At 40.8% G+C, this 27,850-nt stretch overlaps 1 protein-coding gene across 4 annotated transcripts in view; it reads right to left on the bottom strand.

Moving 5' to 3' along the window:
• The window catches only part of HS6ST2 (heparan sulfate 6-O-sulfotransferase 2), a 274,448-nt gene that overhangs the window by 25,536 nt on the left and 221,062 nt on the right, over nt 1-27,850 (bottom strand). For 2 of the 4 annotated variants that reach the window (XM_032843342.1, XM_032843341.1), the window contains one exon: nt 18,801-18,887. The exons of the other annotated variants lie outside the window; for them this stretch is intronic. In XM_032843342.1, coding sequence (XP_032699233.1) covers nt 18,801-18,887 — 87 coding nt within the window. The remainder of the gene's footprint in view (nt 1-18,800; nt 18,888-27,850) is intronic. 4 annotated transcript variants of the gene reach the window in all.

The following is a 27,850-nucleotide window of genomic DNA, read 5'->3' on the forward strand; positions in this document are numbered from 1 at the left end:
GGTCTGGTACCTTTCATTGCTCAGAGGAACATAGCCACACGAGGGAAAATATTTCTATTTTTCTTGACTTCTTCTTCTCCCCCATCCCCTTCCTCTTCCTTCTCCTCCTCCTTTTATTTTTTAAGACCTTACAGAATTGGGAAAGGGGGCTGCCAGACTGCCCAACAGTTAGAGCTGCTTTGCCTGTCCTTGGAGAGCCGGGCCACGATTGCTAAAGGCTGCTGTCCCCCACTACGCGCACCCTGAGTATTCTCAGGCTGGGTCTGTATCAGTGGTTATCAAACTCATGCTGAGCATTAGGGCTTTGAAAAATGCACTCTAGCCACACCTCAATATGTATAACAGATAAAAATGGCGTCACTCAGAAAGACATGGAGAGGAGGCCTGGAGTCCTGTTATTTGCCACTTCTGACTTCCCATCACCCTTACTTTTAGCAGGCTCCGAGGTCCTGCTTCAGAACCTAGATGGAAAAACCACTGATCTACACAAAGGACAGGCGTGGTGGGTCCACTGCAGTGGTTCTGGGAGCCCAGGTAGCTTCCTTAGACCTCTTTCAGTCTTTTTCTCCATCTGTTAGAAGCCAGTATAGGAATGGAGAATGGGGCCATGCAGCCAGATTCTCCTTCAGGAAGCATTTGCAGGGTGAGGAGTTGGGAAGGGAAACAGCTTTTTACCCTTGTACTCTGATACCAGCACAAAGTGCCTTGTAGGCACTGCAGGCATTTGGAAATAAATGGTACCGTGGACTTCCTATCACAAGAAAGAAGAAAAAAATAAACAGTCATCCCCCATACTATGCATTTCTTCCTTGCCAGCAGGTGGGCGATAGAGACCCAGACACCCAGGTAAAGAAACCCACAGTCTCCAAACTGAACATGTTTACGGGGACAAAGCTGGTTATGTCTAACTAGTCTCCAAAACATGAATGCTCAAGGAGATTGGAGAAATGAGTATCAGGGGCAACCGCTGCAGATTTGGCATAAAGATGGGCGACTTTCTCAGGTAAAGACACAAACGTGTCGACTTCCCCTTTGTGGACTCACACTTTCTCCTCCAATTCTTGAAAACTACCAGAAAGTGTATGTGTGCCTAGTTATTTTTTGCAAGGCCTGCAGAGATAAACTACTACTTGTTTTCATACCCTCCTGGCAATGCTGGGAGAGATGACAGGCATGATCTGCCCGTCACAGAAGGGGTAGTGGCCTGGGGAGAGACATGCACGTGGGTTCCCACAGGGGGAAAATGGAGGTAAACATGGAGAGGCTGGACAGAGCATCCTATTAAAGCCCGGGAAGAACACATCTCCTCCCCAACAGTGATGAGAAAGAGAGCTTATCTCTGCCAAGGAACCTGGACAGCCCTCTGAGGGGAACCTGCCAAGTCGGGTGTGGTCCATGGCACCTAAGCAGGTGATCAGTTCCTGAACCAAGGTCATGGGGCAGTTTCCAGATTCAATGAGAAAATGCCTGCCTTTAAAGCACTTCAAATAGGGCCTGATGCATGGGAAGTACCCAGTAAATGGTCCTGCTTGTTTTTCCATTCCTGACCCTTGTTATATTTGGCCGTGTCTACTTACTACTTTGGTTGGGAATGCATTCTGTAAGTTCTGTACCTGCATGTAAAATATGTTTTGCTCTTTCTTTCTTTTTTTTTTTTTATCAGTACCAAAAATTATTTGACTCTAACTTCTGAGTAGCCTGCTCTTGAGCTCTATGAAGGAGAGAAAATAATTTAGGATTTAGAGAAAAATGGGTCCTGGGTTCAATCATGGCTCCACTACTTACTGTCTCCTTAGTTTCGGGCAAAATACGTCATTTCTCTCAGCCTTAGTTTTGCCATCTGTAAGCTGTAGATATAATTTGTGCCTCATAGGGTTGTTGGTAGAATTACATGAGGTAATGTATGAGAACGCTCTTAGTGCACTACGAAATGCTATACAAGTAATGATTTTTTTTTTTTTTATGAAGCATTTCAGGCTTATTCAGACTGGCTTTCCTCCTCCCTCATATGCATCCCCCAGTTCAGTCTGAGCTTTTGCAGACAGTCATGGCCAAACATTTTTCAGGTCTGCCAGACCACACAAGACTAGCCAATCGATCACTTTGATTAAATTATCTGGTCAATTCAAATAGCCAGTTTTCTCAATTGTTCCAATCTCCTGTCACATTCAACCTCATTCAAGTGACCCACACAGTGGCTTGGGACATCACACACACACATCCTCCGAGCCACGTGATGTTCCTCTCTTGGACCATCTTCCCCACCCACAATCCTTCCAGGGATCGAAGGCACTGCGCATTGAGAATTAGTGCTTCGAATGTATGTGACATCTTGGTCATCTATTACAAATGCTACTTTAAGCACTGACAGATGGTGGTCTGGATCTTCCAGCATCACCAGAATTTTCCAGACAAAATTTACCATTCCATTATCAGTGAGCTGAATTCTGGCTGCCTCATTTTTTCATTTAATCTTTAGTAAGCAATCATCCTGAATACCCAAGGCATGTTGTGTAATGAAGTAATGGCCATTGACCATTGACGTAGTTTTATGTCTGCCCTCCCTGCTCATGATACATACAGCGCACAGAGTAATGGAAGGCTCAGTACCCCATTTTGGAGGTGGAGTCCCAGTCAAAATCATCCTTATCTTCAAGTTGGAATACTGAGGAACCAAGATTTCACCACATTTCATAGCTCCTGCAGAATCTTCTACAGGCTCAATACCCTTCCCTCTGACTAAGGCCTCCATCAGCAGGATCAATCTCCCTATCTTTGTGAACCGAGGTCTCCTGCAGTCTCTAAGTACGCAGGGCATCTCCAGAAAGGACAGACAAGCACAGACATAGTCAGAGTCTTGGCCTCATCACCTATAAACTATGTGACCTGGAACAATCCAATGTCATCTCAGATTCCTCGTCGGTCAGTAAAAGGAGTTAATAATAACTTTTTTTTGCAGACCTACTGTAATGATTAAACAAGATAATATTCTGTAAAGAACCTTGCACAGTGCCTGAAACATAGAGAGCACTCAATAAATTGCAACTAATAAAAAATTATTATAAGCTTGTAATACGTGAAGAATGGTTCTAATTCCTTTACATTGGTTAAATCTTTTCTCAAATGTCTTCTTCCAGTGAGGTCTTCCCTAAGCACTTTATTTAAATTTACACTTTTACTGCCTGTACCACTCCCTATACCCCTGACATGTCCCTGCCCCCCTTATGACTTATTTCCTTTTAAAATACTGTATATTTTATTTATTTGTTTAAAGATTTCATTTATTTATTTGGGAGAGAGAGAGAACATAAGCAGGCAGAGAGGCATGCAGAGGGACAGGGAAAAGCAGACTCTCTGCTCAGGACCTGAGCTGAAGGCAGATGCTTAACCAACTGAGCTACCCAGGTACCCCTATTTGTTTAGTGACAGTATTTCTCCACTAGAAGGGCCATAAAGGCAGGGACTGCTCTCTCTTTTGTTATTTGCTGTATCCTCAGAGCCTATAATAGTACCCGGTACCTAGTAAGCACTCAACAAAATGTTTGAATGAATGGAGAATTGCGTCTCGTCAAGAAAATTCTATGAAGCAGACACTCTTAGTATCCTTTTTTTTTTTTTTTTTTAGTATTCTCTTTTTATAAGTGAAGAAACGGATACACAGAGAGATTAACTTGCCCATGGAAGTGTTGGGATTTTATTTTATTTTTTAAAGATTTTATTTATGAAGTGTTGGGATTTTAAAGGAGCAACTGGTCTCTAGAATGTGTCATCTTAATCATTATACTATACTGTTGTTTTTCAAGAACTCATGAAAGGAGAGAAGGGGCAGAGAAAAAGAGGAGAGAGAGAGAGAGAGATGAAGAGAGCACAAATAAGAGAATGAGAATAATGGGAAGAGTGTATGAGATTCTATGAACTTTAGGCTTTATTTTTCATTGTGTTTCTTGCTTTTTGTTCTGCATCTCCATGAATAGGATCTACTCTCTTTCTGATGCAATTTCTGTGCAGTAGTGTGGGAAACTAGCTTTAGTCAGGTGATAAAGGCAGCAATCATTTGTCCCCAAAATAGCATCTTTAGGGAACACTATCATTGTTCAACTATCTCTCCATTGTTAAATGTGTCTTTTTACACATTTTTGATAAACTGGTGGAAATTCTTTGCACAACAAAAAAACCCATACCTAGTCAACACTGTACTAGAGGTTCTAGCCAGTGCAAAAAGGCCAGAAAAAAGGCATCCATATTGGAAAAAAAGAATCAAACTGTTTTTATTTATAGATGCCATAATTGTCTACGTAGGAAATTCAAAGGATTCTACAAAAAGCTCCTTGAACTAATAAGTGAGTTTAGCAAGTTCACAGGACATAAGATTAATATACAAAAATCAATTGTACTTGTATATATGAAAAATGAGCGATTAGAAATCAAAAAAATATTTATCATAGCATCAAAAGTATGAAATATTTAGGGATACATACAACAAAACATATGAAAGACATGTACACTGAAAACTACAAAGCACTGCTGAGTGGAATAGAAGAAGATCCAAATAAATGGAGAAATACCCTGTGTTCGTGGCTTGGAAGACTCAATATTGGTAAGATGTCAGTTCTTCCCCAATTACTTTAATTGAGGTATAATTGACATACAATATTATGTTAGTTTCAGACCTACACCACAATGATTTGATATTCATATACACTACAAAATGATCACCACAATAAGTCTAGTTCCCCCGTTACCATATGTTATTACTACACAATAAAATGTTATTACTATAGTCACCATACTGTACAGTACATACCCATGTCTCATTTAGTTTGTGATTGGAAGTTTGTACCTCTTGAACCCCTTCTCCCATTTTGCATACCTCCAAAACCTCCTTTGCTCTAGCAATCACCAACATGTTCACTGCATCTATGAGTTTTAGTTTGTTTTGTTTGTTCATTTGTTCTGTTTTTTAGATTCCACATATAAGTAAAATCATGTGGTATTGGTCTTTCTCTGACTTATTTCACTTAGCACCATACCCTCAAGCTCCATCCATGTTGTTGCAAATAGCAAGATTTCATTCTTTTTGATGGCTTTATAGTATTCCATTATACAGACATATGTATCACATCTTTTTAATACCTTCATCCATCAATGGACACTTTGTTTCCATATTGTAGCTATTGTAAATAATGCTGCAATGAACATAGGGGTGCATATCTCTCCCTCTTTTTTTTTTTTTTTTTGGAGAGCATAATCTTTTTTTTAATTTTTTTTTTAATTTCTTTTCAGCGTAACAGTATTCATTGTTTTTGCACCACACCCAGTGCTCCATGCAATACGTGCCCTCCTTAATACCCACCACCTGGCTCCCCCAACCTCCCACCCCCAACCCCTTCAAAACCCTCTGGTTGTTTTTCAGAGTCCATAGTCTCTCATGGTTCACCTCCCCTTCCAGCTTCCCTCAACTCCCTTCTCCTCTCCATCTCCCCATGTCCTCCATGTTATTTGTTATGCTCCACAAATAAGTGAAACCATATGATAATTGACTCTCTCTGCTTGACTTATTTCACTCAGCATAATTTCTTCCAGTCCCATCCATGTTGCTACAAAAGTTGGGTATTCATCCTTTCTGATGGAGGCATAATACTCCATAGTGTATATGGACCACATCTTCCTTATCCATTTGTCCGTTGAAGGGCATCTTGGTTCTTTCCACAGTTTGGCGACCATGGCATATTACTTTTTAAATTAGTGCTTTTTATTTTCTTCAGATAGGGACGCAGAAGTAGAATTGCTGGATCATATGATAGTTCCATGTTTAGTTTTTCAATGAACCTCCATACTGTTTTTCACAGTGGCTGCACCATTTTACATTCCCACCAACAGTGCACAAGAGTTCCCTTTCCTCTACATTCTTGCCAACACTTGTTATTTCTTGTCTTTTTGATAATAGCCATTCTGACAAGTGTGCAATGATATCTCCTGGTGGTTTTAATTTGCATTTCCCTAATGATTAGTGATGCTGAACATCTTTTCATGTGCCTGGTGGCAACTGAATGTCTTCTGTGGAAAAATGTCTATTCAGATCTTCTGCCCATTTTTTAATTGGATTTTTTTTTGTAGTTGAGTTGTATGAAGTCTTTGTATATTTTGAATATTAACCCCTCATCAGATGTCTGACTTGCAAATATCTTCTCCATTCAGTAGGCTGCTTTTGCATTTTGTTGATGGCTTCCTTCACTGTGCAGATGTAGTCCTTCAGTTTGATGTAGTCCCATTTGTTTATTTTTGCATTTGTTTCCATTGCCTTTGGAGTCACATCCAAAAAAATATCCCTGAAAGCAATGTCAAGAAGTTCACTGCCTATGTTTCCTTCTAGGAGTTTTGTGGTTTCTAGTCCCATATTCAAGTCTTTAATCCATTTTGAATTGATTTCTGTGTGTGGTGTTAAGTTAGTGGTCCAGTTTCATCATTTTGCATGTAACTGTCCAGTTCTCCCAGCACCATTTATAGAAGAGAATATCTTTTTCCCATTGTACATTCTTGCCTTTTTTGTTGTAAATTAATTGACAATATATGCATGGGTGTATATCTGGGCTCTCTATTCTGTTCTAGTGATGTAGGTGCTGTTTTTATGCCAGTATCATACTGTTTTGATTACTATAGCTCTGTAATATAGTTTGAGATCAGGGGAGATATGATGCCTTCAGCCTGATTATTCTTTCTCAAGATTGTTTTGGCTATTGGGGATCTTTTATGGTTTCATATAAATTTAAGGATTGTTTGTTCCAGTCTGTGAAAAATGTCATTGAGATTTTCATAGGCATTGCATTGAATCTACACATTGCTTCGGGTAATATGGACACTTTAACAATATTGATTCTTCTGATCCATTAACATGGAATATATTTCCATTTATCTGTGTCTTCTTCAAATTCTTTGATCAGTTTTCAGGGTACAGGTCTTTCATCTCCTTGGTTAAATTTATTTTTAGGTATTTTATTCTTTTCAATGTCATTGTAAATGAGATTGTTTTCTTAATTTCCCTTTTGATAGTTTATTGTTAGTTTATAAAAATGCAACAGATTTTCATGTATTAATTTTGTATCCTGAAATGTTACCAAGTTCATTTATTAGTTCTAACAGTTTCTTGGTGGAGATTTTAGAGTTTTCCATATATAATATTATGTTATCCCCCAATAGTGGTAGTTTTACTTCTTCCTATCCAATTTGGAAGCCTTGCCCCAGCCAAGATTTCCAATACTGTGCTGAATAAAAGTGGAGAGAACAGGCATCTTTGTCTTGTCCCTGATCTTAGAGTTAAAGCTTTCAGCTTTTCCCCATTGACTATGATGTTAGCTGTGGCCTTGTCATAAATGGTTCTTATTATGTTGAGGTATATTTCCTTCATACCCACTTCCTTGAGAGTTTTTTAAAACTCCAATAAATCCAATAAATGGATGTTGAATTTTGTCAGATGCTTTTTCTGCATCTATTGGATGATCATAGGATTTTAATCTTTCATTTTGTTAATGTGGTATATCTCATTGATTGCGTTGTTGATGTTGAACCATCCTTCATTCCTAGAATGAATCCCATTTCATCATGGTGTATGATGTTTTTAAAGTATTGTTGCATTTGGTTTGCTAATATTTTCTTGGGGATTTTTGCATCTGTGTTTATCAGGGATACTGGCCTGTAATTTTCTCTGTTTTGTGGTGTCCTTGTCTGGTTTCAGTATCTGGGCAACATTGGCCTCTGAAAATGTTTGAAAGCATTCCTTCTTCTTCAGTTTTGTGGAAGAGTTTGAGAATAAGTGTTAAGTCTTCTTGAATGTTTGGCATAATTCACCAGTAAAGCCATCTGGTTCTAAACTTTTGGTCTCCTTGCTAGTAATATATTTATTCAGATTTACTTTCTTCATGATTCAGTCTTGGAATGGTGTTTGTTTCTAGGAAGTTATCCATTTCTTTTAGGTTGTCCAATTTGTTGGCATATGCTTGTTCATAGTAGTCTTTTATGATTCTTTGTATTTTTTGGTATCAGTTATAACTTCCCCTCTTTCATTTCTGATTTTATTTATTTTAACCTTCTCTTTTTTCTTAGTGAGTCAGCTAAAGATTTATCAATTTTGTTGATCTTTTCTAGAGCCAGCTCTCCATTTCATTGATCTTTCCTGTTGTCTTTTTAGTCTCTATTTCATTTATTTCTGCTCAGGTCTTTATTATTTCCTCCTCTTACTAACTCTGTGCTTTGTTTGTTCCTTTTTTCTAGTTCCACTAGATTGTTTGAGATTTTTCATATTTCTTGCTGTAGGCCTGTATCTCTATGAACTTCCCTCTTAGAACAATTTTTTGCTGCATTGCATTGATTCTGGTATGTTGCATTTTCATTTGTCTTAGGGTATTTTCTGTTTTCTCTTTTGACTTCTTTGTTGATCCACTGGTTATTCAGTACCATGTTTAATCTCTACATATTTGTGATTTTTTTTCCAGTTTTCTTTTTGTGACTGATTTCCAGATTCATACCATTGTGGTCTGAAAAGATGTTTGATATAATTTTAATCTTCTTAAACATATTGAAACTTATTTTATCACATATGTTCTATCCTGGAGAATGTTTCATGGGCACTTAAGAAGAATGTGTATTCTGCTGCATTTGGATGAAATGTCATATATATATATTTTTTTTTTCTTTATATATATATGTATATATAAACTTCATCTGATCTAATGTATCCTATGTATCTTTTAAGGTTGAAGTTTCTTTACTGATTTTCTGTCTGGATGATCTATCCAGTGATACAATTAGGATGTTAAATTCCCCTATTATTGTATTGCTGTTGACTTCTCCCTTTAGGTCTGTTAATATTTGTTTTATATATTTAGAGGCTCCCAAGTTGTGTGCATAAATATTTACAACTGTTATATCTTCTTGCTGAATTGACCTCTTTATCGTTATACCATGCTCATCTTTGTCTTTTGTTACACTTTTTGTTTTAAAATCTATTTTTGTCTGATAGAACAGCTACTCAATTTTCTTTCCATTTGCATGAAACATTGTTCTCCACCTCTTCACTTTCAGTCTGTATGACCTTCTATCTGAGGTAGGCAGCATGTAGATGGGTCTTGTTTTTTAATTCATTCAGCCACTCTATATCTTTTGATTACAGAATTTAGTCCATTTACATTAAAATTAATTCTATATAGGTATGTGCTCACTACCACCTTGTTAATTGTTTACTGGCGGTTTTGTAGTTCCTCTCTGTTCCTTTCTTCTTCTCTTGCTCTCCTTCCTTGTAGTGCATGGCTTTCTTTAGTGTTATGTTTAGATTCCATTCTCATTATCTCTTGTGTATCTACTATAGGTTTTTGCTTTGTCATTATCATGAAGCTCATATATATCAGCCTATCTATGTATCAACATGGACTAATGGTAAGTTAAGTTTGAACACATTCTAAGACTACATTTTTACTCTCCACATACACATGTGACATAATAATGTCACATTTTACATCTTTTATTTTGTGTATCCCTTAATTAATTGTTGTAGTTCAGTTATTTTTACTAGTTTCAGTAGTTTTGTCTTTTAATCTTCATCTGGCTCTATAAGTGATTATTCTACTACCTTTAATACATACTTAGCTTTGCCAGTTAGATTTTTATTTTTGTATGTTTTCTTGTTACTAACTAATGCTTTTCAACTTAAAGAAATCTTTTTACATTTCTTATAAGGCTGGTTTAGTGGTGGTGAACTCTTTTAGTTTTTCTTGTCTGGAAAACTTTCTTTCACCTTCAATTGTGAATCATAACCTTGCCAAGTAGAAAATTCTTGTTTGGAAGTTTTTGCTTTCAACCCTTTGAATATATCATGTCACTCATTTCTGACCTGCAGAGTTTCTGCTGAAAAACATCACCTGACAGTCTTACGCGGGTGGCGGGGGGGTTCCTTGTGCATAATGGGTTCTTTTTATCTTGCTATCTTGCTGCTTTTAAGACTCTCTCTTGAGGTTTAACTTCTGACATTTTAATTTATAATGTGTCTTGGTGTCGCTGTCTTGGGCTTTGTCTTATTTGGAGCTTTTTGGGCTTCTTGGAGCTGGATATCTGTTTCTTTCCCTAAGTTAGGGAAGTTTTCAGCCATTATTTCTTCAAATAAGCTTTCTGTCCCTTTCTCTCTCTCTCTCTTCCTTCTGGGACCCCTATTATGTGAGTGTTGTTCTACTTGATGTTGTCCCATAGGTCTCTTAAACTACTTCATTTTTTAAGAATTCTTTTTTCTTAAAAAAAAAAGAATTCTTTTTTCTTTTTGTTGTTCCACTTGAGTGACCTCTAATCCCCTGTATTCCAGGCCCCTAATCCCTTCTTCTGCTTCATTTAGTCTGTCGTTGAATCCCTCTAGTGTACTTTTCAGTTCAGTTATTATATTTTTTAGCTCCATGACTTCTGTTTAGTGCTTTCTTATATTTTTTCTGTCACTTTGTTGACATTCTCTCTGTGCTCATTCATTCTTCTCCTGAGATCAATGAACATCTTTACAACTGTTTCTTTCAACTCTTTATTGAGTAAATTATCTCCCTTTCACTAAGTTCCCCCCACCAGGGTTTTATCTTCTTTCATTTGAAACACACCCCTTTGTTTCCTCATTTTGTTGGACTCTCCATATTTGTCCTATGTTAGGCAAAACACCAATCTCTCCCAGCCTTGAAGGAGTGGTCATAGGAAAACAAGGAGTGTGTCTCAGTCTCTTGTCTGCAGTCCCCTGGAGGCAGTAACCTGCCAAGAACTGTCTCTTCAATTGTTTCAGTTCTGTGAGGTCTAGAAACACAAGCTCCACCCCACCCCACTGACCACCAGAGCCAGGTGTTCAAAAGGTATTTCCTATATAGATTGTATCCATCTACTGGGTTTGGCTGGGTCACAGGGGAGCATGCAGCTGTGGTGAGCCCACCCAACAGGTTTGATGGGGCAGGGTCATGGGGAACAATAGTCCAGGGCATGGAGCACTAGCCAGGCAGAAGGAGAGTGCAGATATGGCATCTTCAAGTGACTCCATCCCCAGAGAGAGTTCCAACACATCCCTGTGCCTTCAGCAGACACTTTAAAATTAGCCAGTGAATCACCTTCACACATGATCTAGGCATTTTTCAATCTGCTGCTTTTGCCATGAGTCTCAGGGCAAGTGAGTCTGTACCTGAACCTGTTAAGAGCAGTCTCAGTTTCCTCCAGCCCTTTGGGTCTCCTGAACTTAAGCCATTTTTGTTTTCAAAGCCAAAACATTTTCAAAGATGTTTTGGAGACTTGTCTCACTGGTACAGGTCCCGAGGGTTAAGGTTGCCAGATGTGGGGCTTGAACCCCTCGCTCCTCGGGGATATACCTTATGTTTGTGAGATCACACCTACCCATGGGTTGTTATGCCGGGGTGGGGTTTTTGGCAAGACCATGTTTCTGTCTCACCTACTCATCTCAATCTGGTCTTTTTACCCTTTGCTGTGAAGGAGCTATTCAGTGTGTTTTCAGGTCTTTTTCAAAGAATTTTTCTATCTACAGCTGTAGATTTGGTATGTCCATGGGAGCAGGTGAGTTCATGTTTTTCGTATTCTTCCATCTTAAACCACCCTCTCCTAAGATTTGATATATAAATTCAACACAATCTTTTCCAAAATCCCAGCAGGGTTTTTTTCTTTTTCAGAAGCGTATAGGCTGATTCTAAAGTTTGAATGAAAATGTAAAGGACTTAGAATATCCCAAACAACTTTGAAAAGAAGAATGAAGTTGAGGGACTCACACCATCTGATTTCAAGACTTATTATAAAGCCAGAGTAGTTAAGACAATGTGGCATAAAGGTAAACATATCAATCAATTGAGACTCTAAAAGTAGACCCATATATATATGTAGCCCCATATATATATATACACATATATATATGGAAATATATATATATATTATATATAAAATATATATATGGAAATATAAATATATATGGAAAATATATTCTTCTAGTGAAATGGTACTGGAATGACTGGATATCCATGTGTAAAACAAAACAAAACTTTGATCTCAGCCTTGCACCATATACAAAATTTAACTCAAATTGAATAACTGCCCTAAATGTAATGCCTAAAACTATATGAAACATCTAGAAGAAAACACAGGTAAAAACCTTTACAACTTTGGGTTAGGCAAAAATTTTTTAGATACAATACCAAAAGCATAATCCAGAAAAGAAAAAAATGATAAACTGAATTTCATCAAATTAAAAAGTTCTACTCTACACTCTAGATTTTTAGTCACTGATGGGTTCATAATAATTATTTAGATAGCACATCAATTTTGCCCCATGTTCTCGTACTTTCTTAGTACTGGAAACCACAATGGGCCATGTTTAATAAGTTGGTTTTCTGAAAAACACAGATTTGGCCTGGAGGCATTAGAAGATGCTAGTTATTTAGCCTCTGTAATCCCCTCAGCTCAGAAAGAGCTGGTATGAGACCTAAGAATATTGGGGTGAAAGGTCAGATGTAGCATTGACAGGTGGGTGGACGGACAGATAGATGGGAGGTGGAAGGGAAGGAGGGCAGAAGAAAAAGAGACAGAGACAGAGATTTATTACTTGGAGGAAAATAGAGGAGTCCTGTTTAACATCACTCTTCCTTGTTTGCCTGGGCTTTCTTGAGTGGGAGAGCAGGAGTGGAATTCTAGCCAATACCTGGAAACTGGACATAACTCAGCTGTGCCAGAACAATGCAAGGGAGAGTTCTCAATCTTGTATATTTCAGAGGGAAAAAAAGTTATGAAGGACCTGTGTTCTAGGGAGCAACATGTTTGCTCCATGATTTTGTATGGCAGGCGAGAAGGGAGAAAGATGGCTCCTGCTTTCCAAAGCTCCATTAACAGAATCACTCTTCCTGATGAAGCTGTAGAACCATGACCAGCAGGGAGAGTCGGATATTTGGGGGGCATCTATTATGTTAGTAAGTATACTCTTCATCCTAACCATCACAGAGATGCATGTGGACCTGCTAGAAAATGTTTCCATGGCTGAACTATTTTTTCCTACTAATAATATCTTGTCTAACCTAATCTTCAGGAATTACTTATGTGTTGCCGATGGTTCTGGGGCTTCTGCTTTCCCATTTCCAGAGCTGGCAAAGCAGATAAGCAGGCAAGCTGCACCACCCAGAGCTCTCATTTGGTCAGAACTATACTGGCCAGGTCACAGCATTCCCAGCTGCAATAGGTTGGCAGCTGAAACCAGTATAATCACTAGGTGACATTATTAAGTACTTGTCCTGTGCCAGGTACTGGGAGACCTTGCCTTAGATTATGGCATTTCATCATCACAGTGGCCCAATGAGGTTGGTACAAAGTTAGTTGGCGGTGGAGCCAGGATTCAAATCCAGATTTCTCTGATTCCAAAGCTGATGTCCTTTAGAATACACACAAGGCTACATGATTCATTTATTTCAAGCAATCTTTGAACAGCCCTGTGCTGTAGCCATTAGCTCTAGGTTACACCTCAAAGTATGTCCAGCCTGTGTGTTATTTACCCCTTGTTATTGGAAATCTTTTTTAAATGTCTTAGGCTACTTTCCTGCCTTGTTAATGAATGCACTTTCTGGAACAGATCTGATTTTTTTTGTTATGACCAAAAGTCTCACATTATCTCGGACGGGGAATATTAGAGGAAAAGGCAATTAGGCTACAAATGATTCTGAGGCACACTCAGAGCCATTTTTAGGAATACATTCTGACATCAGTTTCTGTTTTTGTCATTTGCTTTTTTCTACAAAGGAGCAGTTGCAAAGAGAGACAGAGACAGAGAGAGCAGTCAGTTCAGCGCTTTGCTTTGTCACAAGCCTTTGTGATATTAGACATAGCCTTATAGCTAAACTAAGGCACTACTGCCATCATCAGCATGTAGAACTACTAAGACTATCTGACAAGTTGAATACTTGGCTACCTGACTGTTATGTCCATATAGCACACAAACATTTTGAAGTGAACACACACACACGCTTCCATATCAGAGGCAAAACTGGAGGCTTTAGTAATAGTCAGACTACTGTCTTAAAAGAAATGCATGGCTCTCAGTTAGAGGAAAGGACATAATCATGAGATCATGGCGTGCAGGGTTCAACCCCAGGAATGCACGTGTAAACAGCTCAATTTGCACCATATGCTGAGTCCATAAAGTCCATTTCCTTCCGTCCAGAAAGGAAGCAAGACTTCCCTTCTTATTAAAGCAGGAAATGTTTTCATTTGGCTCCTGCCAACCAAAACCAAGAGAGTGTCGGTGTGTTTAGTTTATTTATGAAGCTATGTGCTCCTAACTGAATAGATAAATAGGTCTGCTCATTATGAGACAATTTGGGCCAAGACAGGTTGGAGTCCATCATCCTGTAGCATCTGCTACTAGGGTCAGCTCCAGGCAGATGTGTGAAGTGAACAAGGTTGACTTGGTCCTCATATTCCCCATCTGCAGTCCTTTTTCTCCATTTTAGCATCCCTGGCTTAACTCATTTAAGGCGATATTTATGGTACTTAATTCAACATTTATGGCATCATTTACCAGGCACTGTGCTTCGGTTCTCTGCCCTAGTCCTGTAATATTCATGGTCTTCACTAGTATCTGAAAATGGAACTTGGCTCTTGTCATTCCATAGCCTGAGCCTATGTGGAAAACATTTCAGACTGAAGGGGAGATTAATTTTCATAGTCGTCTGCAACTGCTTACAATCTAATTTTTAAACTGATGCCTCTGAATGTTACACACACACACACACACACACACACACACACACACCCTCAACCTTGGCTGGCTGATTTGAGGGAGATCTATGAGTTCTCTCTATTGCTTCCTTAATGAAAAGGTGTTAAAGACTTGAGATCACTCAACAATAATGTTGAAAATGGTTGACTGCCCAAACACAACCAGAATGATGTTAGTTTAGAGCAAAAGGAAAGTATTTAAAAAGTGCACACTACTTCCTTTCATCATCACTATGGCTACATTTTTTTTAAAAAATGAAATGATTCTAATTTCTCCCCCAAAGTCTCCATTTTCATAGCGGCTGACAGAACCTACCCAACACAGGTATCATGGTATATGAAGGGCAGAGCACTTAGCTGGACATCCTGAGACCAGGTTCTGAGGCTCCTTTGGTGTGATTAGCTGAAGTACCTTGCTATCTAGGAGAAGAACTGTAGCATACATTATAGTAAAAAGAGCAGGAGACAAATATTAGAAGACTGGGATGCTAGGCTGACCTCTGCTACTAACTAGATGCATGTATTTGGGAAAGTGACTGACCCTTCTTGAGTTCTAGTGTCCTTATCTGTTCAGCAAAAGAGTTCGTCTCCTGTAAAGTGTGTTCTGATACAACATGAAAATTCATAATGGCTCCTTGTCACTGCCATCTATGCTCAGCCTTGACAGTTTATGTGCTGGCTAGGAATAACCCAATGGATCGGCAAATGGATTGATTCCAGTGTGATGTGTTAAAAGGAATAACAGATTCACATTACCAAAGGGAACCAAATATGTGGTTAAATGTAGTGGCCCAGCCTGGGTAGTCATGGGTCAACCTCTGCAAAACCTATGCTTCCTGATATCAGAGTTATGGGTCTGCACTGAGTTTTTCTTTCTGCCTTGTCAATTTGGCTCACTGTTGGCATAGAGGAAAGTGCATGTATCTCCCTGAAAGTCATTGCCAGGGCGGTCTGGCTCTGCTGCTCAGATCTATCCCATTCCATCTGTTCCTGCCTGAAACAGAGGGCTGGCTACCCAGCTTCAGATGCAGGCAATGAAACAGAGGGGGCCGAAGTGACACAACTTTCAAGCTGTAGGTTTCTTAAGCTACTCTGCATGCTTCCCTATATCTCAGTTGGCCTCTGATGCATTGAAGTCCCCCCAAAAGTGCAGAATTGGCCATTTGGTTTTAGTTTTTACCTAATTCGCAGCCCCAAACTGTTCTTTTCAACGTTGGGGGATTTTGCCCACCTTCATGATTACTACACATTTTTTCTTCTCTGACCTCGCCTTGCTACCTGAGGGGAAAGTGGGCAAATGAAAGGGTTCAGGGGTCACTTCTCAGAAGCCTTCATTGGTATCCCCACATAACGTCCTCCCCACTGCAACCATGGCAATGGTTAGGGGTGACAATTTGGGCTCCAACAGTAGTAGCCTGTGACTGCTTCACTGTAAATACCATCTTGTCATCCTGTCCCCTCTCCTCTCCACACGGAGACTGTGAGCTCCTTGAAGACACATATTATATCTTGTATTTGTCTATGAGACCCCAGCGTTTGGCACAATGGCAAAAATAAACCTTCAATATATTTCAGTTGTCTTAAAGTAATTAAACTTAAAAAAGCTATTTACCGAAATTATCCATCTGGAGACCCCCCCATGGAGGCACATACTATCCTCTCCAATTTCCTCATGTATAAAACAGAAATAATAAGAGTGCCTATTTCAAAAGCTTCTGGTGGTTGAGGATTAAGGAGACAAAACTGTCAGGTGCTCGGTACAGAGGTTGGTTCAGAACGCTCACTCAACACATATTAGTTATGATTTCTCGAAGCCACAATGTGTATCAGAGGCAGCTTGAATTCTGAATTTTTTGTTTCTTCAAAAAACAAGAGACATAATTTTTTTTTTCAGAGAAGAAAGGGCCGTGCCTTCTATCTCCCAGCCTGTTTCTGGCCTCAAAATAAAAACTATTCCACATCACACTCATTAGGTCAAGTAACATGAGAAAAACCCAGCAGAACGGCAACTCGGATGCTGCCCGTTGTGACAGTGCATCATGGGAAAAGCTCCAGGGTGCAGAAATCTACCTCCCCACACGGCACACCACCCCAACTCCCAAACCAAGGAAGTATGTAGGCAATAACTACGCTCTCCAAATTACAACACGTGTGCCTAACAGCAATACACTGGTGTAGAAAGGGTGTAAAGGGCCCCCAAACAGTCTCACTATATGGAGATTGCTCTCTACTGCTTCTGTTAACACAGACAGCCAGAGATATGAGAAAACGTGCAGAGAAATCATTTTTAAAACCTCCCAAAAGCTAATGGCACCTAAGTCAGATCAAGGGACCTGGCACATGTGTTCACAAAGAGTATATTGGAGAACTTCTTAGTTTTCATTAATAATCAACAACACAACAAAAAAACACGAAGAATTACAAGGAGCTCCCTCAATCCATGAGTCATGTACAGGACCAATAAAAGGCACCCAGCTCCGAATGTGCGAGGGAGACCCTCATGGTGGCAGAAGCTTGGGATGTGTCCAAATACAGCAAACGTGGTAGAAGATCACATTTATTCACGTAAGAATGTGTTTATGCAGGCCTCCTACTGTTCACAACCTGGATATGGTATCAGGTATTCATTCTCTGTCATCTGAACCCAAATTTGGCCAATGCTCCCTTTGCAGCTCACGCTGAGAATCTTTACTCAAAAGGTAAGAGACTCGGTCCCAGCAAAGCCAAAAGACACCAAACAGTGCCCCTTTCAAAGTGTAATAGCAATCGGGAGCATCCTGCGCGATACATCAGGGTCTAATACATGGAGACTGTGCCCTGTAGTTGTCAGGGTGACAGCGGAATACCAGGGCCCCAGATGTGGCCCGCCATTTCTGCGAGCGTGGTGGTGAAAGCAACTCTCCAATGCCTTATCTGCTCATTGAGATTCAGTCTCATGTCTTCACCACTGCTTTCTATATTCTCCAATATAGACCACATTCGACTTTATAGGCAAACCTGAAATGGTATTCAGGAGGAGAAGAAAAGGGGGGGGGGAAGGCAGCCAATGGATCTTTCACTTTGGGAATTGAATATAAGATCATATTCCAAATGCAGCACTTATGGTCTGACACTGAATACATAAAATATATGACCATTACAAATTCGCCTTCTATTGCAAAGCCATGCTCTTGTAGTGATATATCTTGTTGCTAGATTAGAGCTTTTAGCATGATGAAGGCATCTTTCATCTTCTCCAAGATGCAGGCTGGGTCCTCCTTCTGGACTGTATTTCTGCCTGTCATAGTGCCCTATGCCACTGAGAGATGTAGCCTACAGAGAACCCAAGTCATTCACCAGAGGGCTGCAGCCACTTTGGAGGGGAAGCCCCTAATCAGAGGTATGTCACCTGCAGAGGACCGCATTGTTATAGCCATGCTCTGCTGAATCCAGTTGGCTGGATCAGCCGAGGCTGTTTTCTGGAATTAACCCAAAGAGGTCAATCTAACATCACAGATACTCAGCCAGTACAACTTTTGGCAATACCACAAAGACATATAGGACATGGTACATGCTGGTTACTAGGAAAAGAATATATATACCACATAAATTAGCGATATGGTTACAATGGAAATGTACTTAAATCAGGACATTCGTGGAATGGTTTTCCAGACTTTTCCAACTCAATCCTAAACCTTAATGTATGGGTCAAAGAGTTTCATGGATTTTGCAACTCATACAATGACGAATCAGTGCTGCTGCTTCTTTCTTTAATTTTTGAAACACATAGTCCAAATCTTGCATTGCTTTAACTCCTTGCCCTTCACACTCAGCCCGACTTTCCTATCCCCCTCCTCCTGCATCTTTAGTCCTTCGTATACCCGAAATTCTTGACACATGCTTTACTCATTTACATTCCCCAGTGACTAGCCCAGTGTGAGGCACACAGACGGCATTCCACAAATCTTTGTTGAATGAGCATGAATGAAAGACAAAATGAGGACAGCACAAGGCTTGGTGATATGTTATGCACAGGGACACTTTTCACTTACTTCCCACTCTTAGATGCATTCCGGGCCTTTGTGGATGATGGAGAGTTGGCGCCTGGATTAGTGTTTGGAGAACCCCGTCTATCCTTACTACACCCACAGAAGGAATAGAAAAAAAATATATACAATAATGACCACAGAGACAAAAAGCAATTAGTCATTTCATTTAAATACTTTCCAGCTCAGTCTCTCTTTCTCTCTCTCTCTCTCTCTCTCTCTGTGTGTGTGTGTGTGTGTGTGTGTGTCTCTCTCTTTTTCTCCTGTCAAAATACAGCATGATCTTATCCAGGGGTGAGCCCTCCAAAGGTAACGAGAGTGCGAACCACTGGTCAAGTTCAAAGAAAGCTATCCTTTTGGCATTCAGAGCTTGAGCTGGTGGAGTCCATTAATGATAGCACCATAGTCCAGACCCCAAGGGAGGCTCCAGTAAAAAAAAAAAAAAAAGAAAGAAAGAAAGAAAGAAAGAAAGAAAGAAAGAAAGAAAGAAAAAGAAATTGTAAAAATAACCACTCTTTAACATAAAATCCTTTCTTTTCAGTTTCTAGAGTGTCTGTATTACAAGCTCAGTTCTGAAGCTGCTGACTTTTAGTGAAGTATGTGGATGTCAAATGACTTCTAAAAGTCTTTGGGAGATACTATCAGATGAATTAATAATTTTCGCTCATAATGTTAACATGGGAAGGCCGTGAATTCAGATATTCTTTCAAGAAAAGCACCACCTGCTTCATGAGTAATTGAATTTAAATCTCCACCTTTAATAACTCCACAGCTTATGTCAAACCTTGGAAACAATTACGAAATAAATCACTAGGAAGGTCTGCTTAATCTCATCAGGTTAATAAACGCAGACAAATTAATCACCTGAAGGTAAACAAAAAGGAATAATTGATTGGAGTCTTCTTGATTACTTTATTCTATTTTCTTTATCAAACTATTTTTACCATTATCTTCAATTCAGCTGCTTTGCCTGGAAATTATTACTTTACTTCATCTTCAGATTTCCATGGAAACCAATTCAAAGCCTTTCTCTCCACTTGATGATGTGTGGAATTATTTATCCTTTATCCTGATTTCATCAGAAAGATTTTTTTTTGTTACTCAGATCTACGTCAGTATAACCTTTTATGAAAAGTGAAGGTAAAAAAGAAAAATGCATATCTTGGCTTTCAGTGACGATAATGGAGCCTTCCAAAGGCACAGAATATTGTCTCAGAGAATGTCAAAGAGCTTTCCAGATACTTACCAATCTTTTAAGTACCTCAGAAATAAGGACCTGCAAGTCACTGTATTTATATGTGGGGTTAAAGATGGGCTGCCCTGCACTCATCAGCTTTAAATGTCAACATGGATATGACTGGAACAAAAGAGAATCATAAGTTCTGGAGGATCACCAAGGTAACACAGAAGGGTGTGGGCACAGACGAGGGCTAACCAGACAGATAGCAAAAGCCCCAACAGTTCTTGGGAGTGGGAGACACCAAAGTGGGCTCCTTCCGCTGGAGGGGGCAGACCTTCTAAAAGAGTGAGCACGCATTCTGTCCCCAGGGGAAATACCAGAAGCTTGCCAAATAAGAGTGCTGGGATTCCTGCACAGTGCAGGGACCATTTCCTTGTGCTGCTCACAGTTTCACCAGACTGGGGTTACGTTCTGAGTGGGGTCTGCAGACTCCATTACGCACTGGCCTATCTATTATGACTTTCTAGCAAAGAACTCCTTAGCCGCACCTGGGACCATACCGGCTGCTTTCCTCATGCAGAGCCGAGCTCAGAAACTAAGAGATCATACCAAGCAATGAGGCAAGAGACTAACTCGGAAGAATTCAAAACCGTCTCCTGCAGCATGTCAGGGCAGTCCCATGCGAAGGAGGCAAGATGCTATGAATTGTCAAATTCAAGCCGGGCTCAATTTCCTCACTTGCACATCCTGGTCACTGGCTGCCAAGCCTTCCTCGGCCTTGCCCCTCACTCAGACACAAGGGAGTGGGAAACTTCAGTGGAAGCACTGTGGAACAACAGCTCTTTTGATCTTGCAAGCTATAGCGGCGGGGTGGGGGTGGGCTCCGACTAGGTGGTCATTCAAGTTCAGGCATCTACATCCTTTTCAATGCAAGAACACGCGTTCTCACTGCTAAATTCCCATGCCTGTGCCTTGGGCACAAGAGTCCTTTATCATCTGCATGACAAGTGACCCCGTCTAAGCTCCATGCAGGGCGCGGCAGGACATCAGGGAAAGCTGGCAGCCGTCAGTGGCAGCTTTCTTATTGTTAACTGCTGCTCTAGACAGGAGTGGTCTGGGAGCAGTAGTCCTTTAAAAGATAGGAATAAGGACCCCTCTGACCTACTGCCAAGTCCTGTACATCCAGATCTGAAGGGAATAGAAACAAAAACTTTCTCAGAGGAAAATCACATACAGAAGGTATGGCACCATGACTGAGACTGAAAGTAATCAAAGAACCCAAAACGTTTTTTTCTGGGCAAACAGCTGATGCACTGGTAGTGGTGAAGTGTATCCGAAAGTGGGGCAGGGACCAGGCACAGTTTGTGGCAAGCTTGGATCCCAGGAGGCTTGTTTTGTAGATATACTAAAGATTGTCGTCTAGAAAGGCTTGGGGACGCTGAGGGAAAAGACTCATTGGTCTGCCCCCAAAGTTCCAGGCTCAGTAGCTAAGTCTGAACAAGACGCTCTAATTCTGAAACCTTGAGACAGCAGGACCCTGAGTTTTCCGGAAGTGCCCCATGAGCCAGAAAGAGAAAATCCTGCGGCCGCAGAGCCTCAGAGATCTGGAAAAACACAGGTCAAGGACCTGAAGATTCAGATGCTGTCAAGAACGCTGGCCACAGGAACATCCGGGGATCTCAGGGACTTAGAGGAATCAGCCCTATCTGCTTAGGGTATACAGATGATAATTTGGGGCATATGAAATTGGAGGGGAGCTGTGTTGACTCTGAGCTAGTTGCCAACTCCTATATCTGAAACAGACCTACTCCTGTTGTCATTATTTTGTCTCTAGACTGCCTATCAGGTCTCTTTACTTTCATCTCCTCTTTGGGTTGAGATCTTAAGGGCTGTGGCCTGAAATCCCTGAGAGTATGAATCCGGGCTTCCTCCACTCAGCCTCACAGCCAGCCTCATCAAAGGCCTATGAAGACTATTCCAGGTGAGCTCTTGATAGGAAAAGTTAATGAGTGCTAGTGCTCCTTCTGTCTGTCTGTCTGTCTGCCTGTCTCCATCTATCAAGTAAGCCATTTTTCTGCAGGCTCCACAAATAATGTCTCCAACACTAGAAATTTTGGGGAAAATCTGCAGTATTATGCACATTGTATTCAGGTGGGGAAATTCTGACTAACCCAACTCTCCAGAATTTTCGAAGTGTTTTTGATTGAATAATTTGATGCTGAAATGGCATCCAGTGTACTTAACCCAAAATGGCAATCAGATCCACTCCAATCTGGATTTTTCTCTTAGATCAGAGAGGTACTTGAGGGAGAAGAACCTAACAGTTTCAAACACACTCAGCTCACTTTCTTGATGGGTGGTATATAGAAACTTCTGCATTTCCTATAGTACTTTGTGGGCTCTTTATGGAATTAATTCATCTTGGACCCATGAAAACTAGTTGCACTGCGCTAACTATAACAGCAATGAAATTTAAAAAATTAATTGTCAGTGTTTCAGGGAATTGAATTCCAGGAGAGTCAGGCTGTCATACTGGCTACGTATCTTTTGTTTGGCACTGAGCATATGGTGCTTGTAGTGTTGTTTATGTTCTATTGTTGATCTGCCTAGCTCTTAAGAGAGCACTCAGAAAATACCTGTCAAACAAACAAACGGAAAGAGCTGCCTCTGGGCTCAGTAGAAAGAGTGCTGTGATCGATTATCAATGCCTGGCACTGGTGAGAGAGAGGAGGTGGTGACATACATTTCACACATTTTCCATTCCTAGATTAGAATGGTCTGGGCAGACTGTATTCTGGTTAGATTCCAGTCTAGTTAGAATTGGCCTGTTGGTTGATCATCACGTGGACCCTAAGGACAGGTGGAGCTTGGAAAGGGTTCTCCAGCAAGCTTGCTTGAGTAGCTGGCTAGGGCCTGTGAATAACAATAACCCTACTGCACTTGTATAGCTCTTCATCTTTTCCAGTGTGTGTTCTCCTAAGTGGTAACTGACATGTAACCCAAGCTGTCGTTAAGAGGTTACTTCAGATCTATCCAGGGAAATGGTAGCTAACTGCTCCCTTGAGATGACTCTGGGCTCCTTGAAGCTCACAGGATGAGGAAACGCACTTAAAATGTATAGATTCTACCAGGGCTAAAAGCTCGTCTGATCTGCTTCTCCAGCAAGCGCTTGAGCTCCCTGTATAACATATCCTCCAAGTGGTCGTCTTTTGAAGGGCTTTGAAATGAGGATCGCTTCTTCATCATGCTTGCTTCCCCATGCAAACTGGCTTTCCTATTTTCTAAGAGGCTCATATTTCTGAAGTATTTTTGTCCTTGTTCTGTTACTGAGCAAGACATCGCTTAAAATATTGATTTCCTTTAATTAGAGCTGATGAGGCTTCTATATTTCATTTTCCTATCTTGCTGGGTTATGTCCTGAATGCTTTTCTTTCTCTGCTCCAAACTTTTTTTGTTTTCTTCTATCCAAACTGTCTCAGTTTCTGTCCATACCCCTTGAAGTGTCCCGTTCTTATTATCTATATTTCTGTGAATCATCGAGCAAAGAAAGTTCAATTCACCAACCTGTGCTTTCAGTTAGCTTTCTTCCCTAGCATTTCTTTGCTTAACTGCAGATAATGACAGGCTTTCAGGGACGAGAACAGCTCATCTTTATTGCTAGGAAGTACGGTGTTAACTATGATCTCTCCGGAACAACCTCATCTTTTCAAAGCATGTATTCAAATATCTCAAGTTCTAGTCTTGGCTGCCAGCAAGGCATACAACTTCTTGCTGTCTTAGGATTCTCAACTACAGAGCAGAGGAATTAAAGTGATCAGGTAAACCATTCACACATACGCTCACAATTACTTTGTAATTGCAGAGCTCTTGGAAAAGATAGACGGGACGCTCACATTATCTTGCCCTCTCCCCCTCCATTAACTTTTCACTCTCACAACTCCCCACAGGGGCATCGGGGACTGGAGCAATAGACTCATTGATTATTGTTGCTGTTTTGCTCTCTTCACCTCTTGGCACATGCTGTTCCAGTCCAAGTCACCACCCTGAATGCCTTGCTGGGATCAAGAAAGAACATGAATCGCTTCCTAAATTATATTATTTTCTCATTTAAACTGGCCATTCACTTGTATCTTTCTCAGGAGCTTGGACCTGGGTTACAGACGATTGGAGGTCACTGGAACTGTGTCTTACAGCTGTTGCATTTACACCTAGCTCCAGTACTGCAAGGTTTGGGGTGATGGAGCCCTGAAATATGATGGTAGCCTGACCAGAATGGTAGTCGGGGGTGGGGGGCGGAAAGAAGGAGACCAGGCAGGGCAGGGCAAAAGAAATGACAGAACCTGGCGACTGACTACATCTGGAGAATGAGATTGAAATCTACAGGAAAGCTGCTTGAGAGGGTCTGGAAGCTGAATGGCTAGGAAAACAAAGGTGCCAGTGAAAGAGACAGACTGGCTGGGAGGGAATCTGGATGAGACAAGTTGATGGATTCAGTTTGGAGCATCCTGAGTTAGGGTGTTGATAGAGAGTGTCCAGCAGGGGATTAGAGAGATGACACCTCTGCTTAAGGAGAAACAAAGGGTCAGATGTATAGTCATTACTCCCAAGTGGAAGTCAAAGCTATGAGGACAGGCAACAAGGCCTGATGGGACAGCGCCCCATTGTGATTAATAAGCGGATGTTTTGAGGGAGGTGTTGGGGAGCAGCCTATGCCATCATCAGCTTATGTCCACCCCAGTTTATGGGGATTTACAAGTGTGTTACAAAGTCTTGTATCCCAGGGGTCCAAACAGAAGACCCTGAGTCATTTGACTTAGTTATGTAGAGTTCAATGTTAAGCTTAACATGGGAAAATGCAGACCTTGTCCCTTGTGTGGGCCAGTGACTTTCCTTACCCCATGACCATAGCTTGCTTCTCCCCATCCTCTTAGCCCAGCCAGAAGGCTTACAGATGATAAGGTGAGCTGGGCGCCAAGAGTGATATTTCTAAGGAGGGTCTCCTTTGCAAACATTATCCATTCTATGATGTGTAAAGACCATTAAGTTTCTTGCTTTTATTTAAAAAAAAAGATTTTACTTATTTATCTATTTATTTATTTATTTGACAAAGAGACTGAGAGCACAAGTAGGCACAGTGGCAGGCAGAGGGAGAAACAGGCTCTCTGCCTAGCAAGGAGCCTGCTCTGAGACTCAATCCCAGGACCCTGGTATCATCACCTGAGCTGAAGGCAGACACTTAACCCACTGAGCCACCCAGGCATTCTTTTCTGGATAAAACCCAACAGTCAGCTTCTTTCTGTTGTGTTAAGATTTGGAAAACTGAGCATGATTTTACCGAGTATGTTTGTGGACAATTATAATTCTGATAATTCAGGGAAACAAAATATATCTTGTCTGTATGTCATCCAGAAATCACTGTTAAAAGCTAGGCCTTGTATCATTTATACCCATAGATTTCTCTCAATGAATAGGAGTTTTCAGTAACTGTCCCGTCTAACCCAAGACATATAGCAGAGGCTCTTTACTGAATGTACTGCACCCAGTCAAGGGAAAGGCTCATAGAAATTGGGAGTTAGAAGAGCACCTCAAGATAGCAAAGAAATGTCCTGAGAAAGGAAGGGAGGTCTCCAAGGGATGTACCAAGGCTGGAACATGAAGTTAATGACAGAACTTGGCTAGGACCTGCCAAACAGGGCCAGGGACCCCACAGAGTCCAGAACAAAACAGAAAGGCTTGGGGCCAAAGATGAAGTAATACAAATGAGTTGTGGCTCTATCTGCCAAAATAAATAGTACAAGAAGGGTAGACAGCCTTTTTGTGTGAGGGGAGAATAAGAAAGAGATGACAGGCTCGTTTTGGGTTCTGTTGAGTTTTGTGTGCTGTTGAGATCCCCGAGACTATGACTTTGGTTGATAGTTGGATATAGGAATGCCAAGCTTAGCTGGATGTAGACATCTCGCTGAAGAATGATCTCCAGAGATCTGGGAATCTTCAGAATATTAGTGGTGGCTGAAAACCACCACTAGGAGAAGAGATTACACAGGGAGAGTGTGTAGAATGAGAAGAGCAGAGCCTGGGAAGAAAATTAAGGACAAGCTAAAGTGGAGAAAGTGGGCTCATGCAAGCCAGAGAAAAAATGGGATCCAGGGCCATGAGCTTTACAATCCTAAGAGACTCGTTTGCTGATTATAAGACATTTGAGTGTCTTAAGTTTCCAGCTGCTTCCTGTTGCTTTCTTTTAGTGCACTTTTCTGAGGAGTTGTGTTATTTCAACAGTCATGCCATTCTTTATAATGCCAAGAGTATTTGATAGAGAAGAACCCTTCTTTATCACATGCAACCTGTTTTCTTCAGTTCCTGGAAAAGATGATCTGTGGTTTGCTGAAGGAAGCATCTTGTACCAAACAAATCCATAATTAGAGGCTTTGGACATGTTTTTTTTTTTTTTCCCAGTTCGGCCTTGTTTATTGCAACAAAGATCAACAAAATAAGAAATCTTTTTAGTGCCTGAACTAGATAAAGCAACTGTACTCAAGCTTATGCAAATACAGCTCCCAAAGAAACCATTCGTTGTAATCTCCCAAAGAAAAAATTAGTCTGCTTTTCATTATTGTTCCTGTTGTTTGCTTCCTCTATTATGTACAAAATCAAAAATGGGACTTAACTGTTCCCTTAGCTTCAAAACTTCAAGAACATCATGGCTCTGTAATCATCAGAATTTGGGTCATCCATATGCCAAACCCACCTACTTTGCACTTGGCGAAGCTGACGCTTCCTCAGAGTCATGCTACCTCCTCTGCCACCGTTTTGTCAGATAGGCTCTCTGCCTTGAACTAACCAACCTCTGGTTCTCCCTAGCCACCAAACTACCAACTTAACATTTGACAAATTCTTTAAACCTGTATGAACTGGGTGTCCATACACTGCTCTACGGCAAACACTGAAACCACAGTGCGAGGTCTCACCGTCTGGGAGGACTTCTTGGCTTAGGGGAAATGGAGAAATGGTGGAGGGCCATAAGGAAGAGGGCAGGCTCTTCCTGTAGAATCTGCTCCCAGCCACGGTGAAAGCCTAAATGAAGGAAAGAATAAAATCCTTGTGGAAAATGTCCTCATTGGTAGCTGGCAGAAGAGCCTGTGGGAAGACCCTTCCCTCTTCCTTATGTCCCTCAACTTTGTGAGAAAATGGCCCCCTTCACCCTGTCATTTACATTGTCTATGAAGGGATGCCATGAATGTTAAACCATATTAAACCATTTCCAGATCCCTCTCAGTGGGCGATGTATGGGTTAGGACATCCCACTGATGAAGTGTAAAGAATGAGTCTATGTGAGATAGATAACTTAAGCTGGGAAGGGCTAGAATCTTCACTGGGGCTCAAGAATGTGAGCTAATCATCATGCCCATGGGAAGAAGACCACTGCTTCAGACTGCATCTGGAAAGGGAGGGTCCTAGAAGTGGCACAGAAGATTCCAACCAGGGAAAGCAGAGTTGACTCTTAAAGGGAAACAAGACAGCATTTACTTGATAGAAACCTAGCATTTAGAGGAAAGGCACCCAGCTAGCTGCCTAAAAGGGATACGAACAAATCATTTGTGGGTTAGGGCCAAAAGAAATGTGCTTTTTGAAAAACGGTTCAATGTTTCCCCTGGGATTCTTTGAATTATGGATTTTGTGACCCCATCTACTCTATGCTAATTATGTTTTCCTTCTTTTGTTTTCTGTGTGGTTTATGAATTTTACCTTTAATATTCTTAGCTTGTCTAGGGCTCAGGGGAGGGCAGTTTAGCATTACAGTTCCAGAAACTCAAGAGGGAGATGAAATCCTGGAGGGAAGGTATGACCCTCTCTCTCTCTCAAAAAGTTCTGTCATTGT

The sequence above is a fragment of the Lontra canadensis genome, unplaced genomic scaffold, assembly GCF_010015895.1.
Source record: "Lontra canadensis isolate GAN:19392208 unplaced genomic scaffold, GSC_riverotter_1.0 scaffold138, whole genome shotgun sequence".
NCBI lineage: Eukaryota > Metazoa > Chordata > Mammalia > Carnivora > Mustelidae > Lontra > Lontra canadensis.